The sequence below is a fragment of the Ostrea edulis genome, chromosome 6 (genome assembly GCF_947568905.1).
Source record: "Ostrea edulis chromosome 6, xbOstEdul1.1, whole genome shotgun sequence".
NCBI classification, from domain to species: Eukaryota; Metazoa; Mollusca; class Bivalvia; order Ostreida; family Ostreidae; genus Ostrea; species Ostrea edulis.
The window spans coordinates 18,376,577-18,385,603 of NC_079169.1; the positions used below are offsets into that span (position 1 = coordinate 18,376,577).

A 9,027-nucleotide genomic window follows, 5' to 3' on the forward strand; every position below is an offset into this window, starting at 1 on the left:
AGAAAATTATGACCATTTCACAACAACAGGGATAATTCTCCTTTCCATATATGTAAATTAAAACATGACAAATGTGATGGCACTCTCAGTTGTTCAAATTTAATACATTTACATTGTATACTGTAACAATTTAAAAATTCAATCTAATAAGATGAGGAATGTTGATTGTTGTTTCAGCAAAAAAACTGAAGAGATAAAAACAATGCAATTGATGGCGGATAAACTATGGTTATAAACTTCTATTTTTTCAATTTCCTACAATATCACTCAAAGTCTCATTATTTATTATAAGGTAAGAATGTCTTTTTTCGAACTGATCAAACTTCGTAATTATAGCTATACCATGCCACTTTTAGTAGTAATTAAGTTTCTTGTCAAATTAAAGTGATGCATATCATCTGATCGCACATTAGAATTGTAAAATTTGGATAATTTTAAAATATTATAGTGGGATTAAGAATGACTGTGTATCAACTTAGTGATGCAAGAACTTTTGTTTCCATGATTGTTTCAATTCTCTCTTTTGCAACAAACTGCAAATGTTTAGATACAAATGTAGATGTGACAATTGTCCTGTTCATGCTGCCACATTTTGGTATTGCATGTCAACGTCTTGCCAAATAATTCAAGTGGTTTAATATCACATACTAGTTGCATTTTGAAGGAAAACCAGAAATTAATAATTTCATTCTATTCAAATAATGTATACAGTGAGTGTTAAAGTTAAAATTTTATGTTCTCTGTCCCTGTTACACAACCCTGTCCATCCATTACAAATTTAACCAATAATTATATTTTCTATAAAAAAAAAAATCAGGATTGTATGTTTTTTGTTACTTAATGAGTAAATATCAAATGAGCTATATACATTTCACTAGTTCAATTTTGTCCTTAACTAAAATAGAAAGTATGTCTGTCCTGTTGCCAGAATCAGTCCTTCCTATTTTTAAATTTTTAAATGATGTTCTGACCAATTTTTTTTTTAAACTCTGAATCATAATGTCTTAGTGTCTCAGGATTTGAATAGGCATGCATTTAATCATTCAAACCAATAATTACTTTAAGATACAGAAACAATTTTAATCTGCATCCCTCCTGTTACAAACTCCTGTCCTTCCTGTTACATATTCAGCAATGCTTTATTCTCGAATGATTTTTAAGTCAGAAAATGGTAAAAGTTCCAAATCACAATTGTCTTTTGATGTAGATTCTAATAAGTCTGCATTCAATAATTGAAAATAATACTTACTCCTTTCAGATAGAAGAAAATTTAGTTTTATCCTTCCTGTTACAAAATCTTGTCCCTTCTCTTACAAAAGGTGATGTAACAGGAGAGAAAGTAACAGGAGAGACAATTCTCATGTGAAACTAATTTAATTTCCCTAATTTAATCTCCATACTAAATTATGATGCTGAAATTTAAAAATAAACTTAACAAGCTACTTTGCAGCACAAATTAAATGTTTTTTGTGGACATATTTTGCATTATTTTCAATGTAACAGGAAAGACTCGTACATTTTCTACTCCTACAGCACCCTCAACTTTGGACTTTTTCTCCTTTATTTACATTTGGAACCACATTTTGTATGTAGCATGATACGGTGAAAACACCACTTAGGCCAGGGAAAGTTTTGAAATACCATTTGGATGATGTATCATATTTCTATTCCTTGCATTTCTGTTTGTGTAACAGGAAAGACACAAATCTCATAACTCCTATAAGTTATACAAAATAGAGAGTTGGGCAAACACGGACCCCTGGACACACCAGAGGTGGGATCAGGTGCCTAGGAGGAGTAAACATCCCCTGTCGACCGGCCACACCCGCCGTGAGCCCTGTATCCTGATCAGAAAGGAAACACAAGTATGTAAGCAAGAAAGAACATTGGTATTGCGGTTCCATGACCAGCATGATTTACACAGGAACATATGGCGCATATCTTCAAATTTTCCTTAATTTGGACAAAATATTATTTTAAACTTTTTGAAAGAAATAGACTTGGTAGTATGTTGTGAAATACGTTCTGGGCATACAATCATTACTAACATTGAAGTGATAAGTGAAAACGCACGTGAAATGTCTGTGACTTCCACGTCAACTGAAGTGTTAATTAGAAATTTAAAATGGTATAAAATAGACTGAGATGCACGCTTCCTAGTCATACAAACACATCACAAGATGAGGCGTCGTATAATATGTAGCATGGTTGGAGACGCGATGGTAGGAAAATCTAGCCTTCTAACAGTTTTCCTTGGTCAAAACACGATAGATGTGTATGCTCCAACTGTGTTCGCCAGTATTAAAGGTAATATCATGTCTTAGATACCTTACGCAATTTTGATTACTAATTCGTTTGCTAAAACATTAAATCGTCTGGTAGTACAAATGGTCTGCTAACACAACGCGTGCCCCAGCTGGTTTTCTGGTCATTTTTATGGTGTTTCTATTTTCTAGGACTAATGACAGTCGGAGGTAAAGAAGTCAAAGTGAAGTTCGTGGACACGGCTGGCCAGGTAGATACACCCACCACTTCATTTTAGTTTCGTTTAGAACCATTTGTACCCTATCGCTGATCAACTATCTGAGTAGCATAGCAAATGAGAGAGGTTGATGCAATTCTCTTAAATACACTTAATATAACATGCTATTATGTATGTATTTGATATTCTTGAAATATTCATGCATATTTGTAGTTACGTGCATTTTTTTCTATTAAAGCAAGAATACTCCAGATTGCGCGTGCTCTCCTACAAGAAGAGTGATGTGTGCATCCTGTGCTTCAGTGTTATCGACCGAAACTCTTTCGAACGAATCCGTACTCTTTGGATACCTGAATTAGAAAGGACTGTCGGGAAAAGAGTTCCCATTGTCCTAGTAGCGACTCATATAGATCTCAAGGAAGATAAATACGTTAAGAAATGTATCAGCATCGTATCAACCTCTGAAGGACAAAAACTTGCAGATGATATAAATGCTAAGGGGTACTTTGAAACTGCATGTACCACGGGTGACTCGTTCGCTGCGAGAGAGATTTTCGAATGTGCCATAGCTGCAGTTGTTTCTGGTAGAAAAGGATACTTGCGAACTTTGAAAGGTATATTTATCAAGTAGTCATAAGAAATAAATTCGATATAATTTGATTTTTTGAGTTGTTTATTTGTTTCCTCAAAATCCGTTCATGCATGATATTATGATATCAGTATGGCACTAAAATGACCAACGACGAGAACAATACAATATTGGTCCTCCTCAATATTGTTCGTGACGTTGGTCATATTTAGTGCTTATTATACTCTTATTTCTTTGACCTCGTATCTACGTTTGAATCCGAGTTGAGTGTTTTTCGTTTTCTCTCACTCACTCTCTCTCCGTCTCTCTCTCTCCCTCATCTCTCTCTCTCCCGAATAGCCCAACTCTGGGTAAAAAAATCAGATTGTTTTAGGCTGGAACTCCTGTGATAAATTTTCATACAGAATTGTATCGTACTAAAAATATTGGCCTTTCCATTTCGGAGATGGTTTGCTATCATTAGAATGTGAAGATTCCCAAAATTCATTATGATCAATCTCATGACTTTTATAAGGAATGAAAGATAAAGAATTGGGCAAACACGGACCCCTGGATATATCAGAAGGGGTAAGCATCCCCTTTCGATCTGTCACACCCGCCATGAACATTTTATTTCGATCAGGTAAACGGAATATTCCTTTGTCAAAATCAGTGTGTAAATAATGTATTCAATTGGTATGAAACACGTCAGACAGCATTTGACGCAATGACAAACTACATCGTTATTACGACCATAGAACTTGCAAAATACTAACTTTAAACGAGACTGTTGAAACCTCAGTATCATCACTTGTCCGTACGTAGCCTGCCTTGATTTAAGATTAATTATTGCGTATCGATTCAGCTAAGAAGCATATACAATATGTGTAGGTGATAATGAAATATTGCTACATAAATATAAGATGTTGACGACGAAGAAGATGGCGTCATCATCATAACAAAAGACAAAATTGTTTATGGCCACTTAAGCAATACAAGCTGTAACTGACGAATTATACATCAAATCACACCTACAGTTTGTATCGCTATAACTGATCTAACTCTCAAGATCTGAAGAAAAATTCAACTAAATAAACTAGGGAATATTGTTTGAGAGCATATCTACAATGAGCATTTCGTATAAACTGCCATTGCGTCGCATACACGGAGACTGCCGAACTCAATCGGTTTGCTGACACCGATGTTCATATACAAAAACGTAAATTGACGTAATTAAACGTTTCGTTTGTTTTAAAATATTACACCGTTTTATGTCTGACTTGTTTCATACCGATTTTTAGGCCGTTCTTGGCACACTGATTTTGAGTACGAATAACTCCGTTTATCTGATCAGGATATTGGGCTCATGGCGGGTGTGACCGGTCGACAGGGGATGCTTACTCCTCCTAGGCACCTGATCCCACATCTGGTGTGTCCAGGGGTCCGTGTTTGCCCAACTATCTATTTAATCGCCTCTTACGACAAGTAAGGGGATATTGAGGACCTATTGTAACCCGGATCCCCACGGGACTATATGTAAGGGGATATTGAGGACCTATTGTAACCCGGATCCCCACGGGACTATATGTAAGGGGATATTGAGGACCTATTGTAACCCGGATCTCCACGGGACTATATGTAAGGGGATATTGAGGACCTATTGTAACCCGGATCCCCACGGGACTATATGTAAGGGGATATTGAGGACCTATTGTAACCCGGATCTCCACGGGACTATATGTAAGGGGATATTGAGGACCTATTGTAACCACGGGACTATATGTAAGGGGATATTAAGGACCTATTGTAACCACGGGACTATATGTATTATCGTCACATGTTTCTAACTTCCGCAGAAAAGTCATGTGACCACATAAACTAACCACACACAAATTAGAAAAGTCATGTGACCACATAAACTAACCACACACAAATTAGAAAAGTCATGTGACCACATAAACTAACCACACACAAATTAGAAAAGTCATGTGACCACATAAACTAACCACACACAAATTAGAAAAGTCATGTGACCACATAAACTAACCACACACAAATTAGAAAAGTCATGTGACCACATAAACTAACCACACACAAATTAGAAAAGTCATGTTACCACATAAACTAACCACACACAAATTAGAAAAGTCATGTTACCACATAAACTAACCACACACAAAAGTCATGTGACCACATAAACTAACCACACACAAATTAGAAAAGTCATGTTACCACATAAACTAACCACACACAAATTAGAAAAGTCATGTGACCACATAAACTAACCACACACAAGTCATGTGACCACATAAACTAACCACACACAAAAGTCATGTGACCACATAAACTAACCACACACAAATTAGAAAAGTCATGTTACCACATAAACTAACCACACACAAATTAGAAAAGTCATGTGACCACATAAACTAACCACACACAAAAGTCATGTGACCACATAAACTAACCACACACAAATTAGCAGTAAGTCATGTTACCACATAAACTAACCACACACAAATTAGCAGTAAGTCATGTTACCACATAAACTAACCACACACAAATTAGCAGTAAGCCAGGCTAACTTAGAATTACTGTTCAAAAATAAGTGGGAGAAATAGAACATTAATAAACCATAAGTTTTGAAATGAAAAAAATATATATACATTCATATATTGCGTAATCCCTAAAACTTGTTGATAAATGTATATTTTATAATCCTAAATCTTTTGATACTGACCTTTTTCCGACACTGTCTTTAACATAACTGTCTTTGGACGCTTCTGAGACCCATCTCCCATGCCTTTTCCAACACCTGTCGTTTACATCTGACTGAGCGGCTGCTGTAGCGCCTCCTGAACGCAACGAATGAAGACCTATAGTTACGATTTCCATGACTGATTTTAACTTGGATACCATACACTCTCTTGCGTGCGTATAACTCAGTTTCTTATTTTTGTGAATGAGTTGCAGCCCATATTTTGATTTGAGCACTGCCTTGAAAAAAAAATCATTAGATGAAATGTCTACTTTCCCCAAGTCTGTGTAACGCTTCAACATTTTAACTCGGCATGCTGAAGTCGAACCTTCCGCGATAAGTATTTCGTTTCCTTGTCTGTATTGATCTGTTTTGCTTTTCTGGATATATATTTGAATGTAACCTTCTCTGTAAAAAAATATCTGAACAAGTTAGGGAACTCAATTCGTCAAAGTGAAGGAATCCTGCGAATGATAGAAGAACCATACACAAATCTCGCACGTCTGATCAATCTGTGCTATCGTTATACTTGTCGCACAGCAGAATTAGATCACCAGTTGAAACCACTTCTTTTTTCACTGTTTTGGATTTGTTGTGTCGTTTCGAAGATTCTAACAAGTTTTCAACAAAAGTATGATCCGTGGGATCTGGATATCATTTGTGTGCAAGGTGAAGATAACGAAGTGATCAATCTCATAACTCCTACAAGCAATACAAAATAGATAGTTGGGCAAACACGGACCCCTGGACACACCAGAGGTGGGATCAGGTGCCTAGGAGGAGTAAGCATCCCCTGTTGTCCATTTTATTGATTAAATAACACTCGCAAGAACATGGTAAGAACATCCTAAATTAAGAAGGTGTGTTATGTATAATGCGACAGGTAACGAGTTCGCTGGAAGGTTGTTTTCCTTTTGAGTTGATGAAATTGCACCATCGTTTGAAAGACGAAAAATACTTTTTGCTAGTGTTATATTTCTTAACTTTAGTAGATAATCACTCATTTGTGGATGCCAATTCTGCATTGTCAGCTCTATCCAGTCCGGCTGATGAAAGTTTCTCTGTGATCGTCTGTTCAATATCTAACTCTGGAACAAAAAGATTCAAATGAAATGTTGATCAGGATATAGGGCTCATGGCGGCTGTGACCAGTCGACAGGTGATGCTTACTCCTCCTAGGCACCTGATCCCACCTCTGGTTGTTCAGGGGTCTGTGTTTGTCCAACTATCTATTTTGTATTGCTTATAGGAGTTATGAGATTGATCGCTGTTCATTATCTTCACCTTGCATTGATCACTGTTTGTTATCTTCACCTTTCACTGACCTCTAAAATTCTATACGAATTATGACCATGTCAAATAATTTACTTCCCAGAAATATTTTGTTCTTTCGTCTACCCCTTTCTGTGATACTAGAATTTACTTTTTCACCCCTTTCACCCAAAATTTCCCACCAATGCCTTTCCTCAAGGCCGGCCAGAATGGTGCCCATTTCCATTGTGGAATAACCAAAGTACCCCTAGCCTTATCATTCTGGAATTCATTGATTGTTTTGCTTATCAATCTTGGAGGCGGAACCAGCCAATTACTTTCTTTGCCCCAACATTATTTGAACGCATCTATGCCTGCTGTATTAGTACACCTCTACCTAGAATTGAATTGTGAACATTTTGGGTTGTAAGTTATGGCAAATTTGTCACATGTGTGTTTTCCCCAAAGTTTGTCTATTTCGTTAAAAACTGATTTTGACGCTCAAATCGTCACTATCAAAACATCTGCTTTTATATTTCTAGGAATCCAACCCATATTCAACTGAAAGTGTTTGCTTTCGCACTTCTTTTCTATTTCCAGTGCAATATTTTGTAAGTGGAGTTTTTTGCTACACACTTCTAGGATTCTACTAACATTTTCGCTGTCTGTATGCCAGGTCACCTATTGACCTTGAATACTTTGTCCTATCGTATTTAAACTCCTACTGACCGCCTCTTATTCCATCCACGTTGAGCTTGGACTAGATTCCTCACTAGCCCACCAACTTAAAAAACATCTGGTATTTCCGGATTATTTGGAAATGCACCAAAACTTGAATCTGAGGCATCACTAAACAAATGTACATCTGCCGAATGCTGGCCTTTTCTGATAACTTGACAGTTTAAACTTGTTACGTTTTTAACCCAAAAATTTGGCTCTTGTAGGGCATGAGAATGTAAACAAAAATTAATAGAATTCCAGCTAATTCAATCCATAATGCCTTGGTATAGGAATCGCGTGTGAAAATGAAATGATTTGACCTACTATACTTGCTGTACGTTTGGAATGAAAACGTGTGCACCCTTGTTGAACTTGTAACAGAACCTCGTAGATACTTTTAAAAAGCTTGTCAATCATATTTGCTGTAGCTTTCAAGACACCTTGTTCTGTGTCCCAAATGTACCCTAGCCATATGATATTTCTTTGAGGTACCCAGACACATTTTGACTCTGCAATATTCAAACCCAGTTCTAAAAGATCATTTTTTAAACCAACTGGCTAAAAGAAAAAGATTGATTTACATAAAAAAAACACATATACGGTACCAATTTTGATGCACCAGATGCACATTTCGACAAATAATGTCTCTTCAGTGATGCTCAATCGAAATGTTTGAAATCCGAAATAACAATGACGTTTTAGAGCTATTATAGGCAAAAACAGTGTGCCAAAAAGTGGAGTCCAATTCGTCTAAGGATAAGAGCTATGCCTGAGGGAGATAAAAATCCTTAATTTTGAAATGAATTTCTAAATTTTACAACTTTATGTGTGCCATGCAAATATCGACAAAATGTAGAGTATTTGAAATATATGACATGGGATATATGGAATATATATGTGAAACGCTGAGAATTTATTGATATTAGGAAGGTATGTTGATATCATTCATTGACAACTTTGTTTAACGGAGAAAACATTCCATTTAGCATGTCGATCCGATTTTCCTCTGTCACAGACTGAAATAAAACTGCAAAAGTAGCACATTAGCCCGCATACTTTTAGAGACTTTTTATACACCGTTTGAAAGGTCATAAACTAATGTACACGGCAATTACTTATAGAATCCTCTGTTAAGAAAACTTTTAAAGAAAACTACATAGCATTATGCAAAATGTAAAACATGAGCTAGATGGTTTCGTGTTTAAATGTTCAATAATTATTTCTTATTGAAAGTGGTAGGATTCTATC

General features: G+C 36.2%; 1 protein-coding gene across 1 annotated transcript; it reads left to right on the top strand.

Moving 5' to 3' along the window:
- Positions 1 to 1,735: 1,735 nt before the first annotated feature.
- LOC125645822 (transforming protein RhoA-like) lies at positions 1,736 to 3,132 on the top strand. The gene is made up of 3 exons (XM_048871676.2): positions 1,736 to 2,307; positions 2,457 to 2,515; positions 2,721 to 3,132. The coding sequence occupies exons 1-3, from the start codon at positions 2,181 to 2,183 to the stop codon at positions 3,111 to 3,113; spliced, it is 579 nt and encodes a 192-aa protein (XP_048727633.2). The 5' UTR covers positions 1,736 to 2,180; the 3' UTR covers positions 3,114 to 3,132.
- The last annotated feature ends 5,895 nt before the right edge of the window (positions 3,133 to 9,027 follow it).

Coding starts and splice junctions, on each gene's coding strand:
- LOC125645822 (XM_048871676.2), top strand. CDS start 2,181: ATGAGGCGTCGTATAATATGTAGCATGGTTGGAGACGCGATGGTAGGA. Junction 2,308..2,456: donor TGTGTTCGCCAGTATTAAAG/GTAATATCATGT, acceptor TCTATTTTCTAG/GACTAATGACAGTCGGAGGT. Junction 2,516..2,720: donor TCGTGGACACGGCTGGCCAG/GTAGATACACCC, acceptor TTTCTATTAAAG/CAAGAATACTCCAGATTGCG.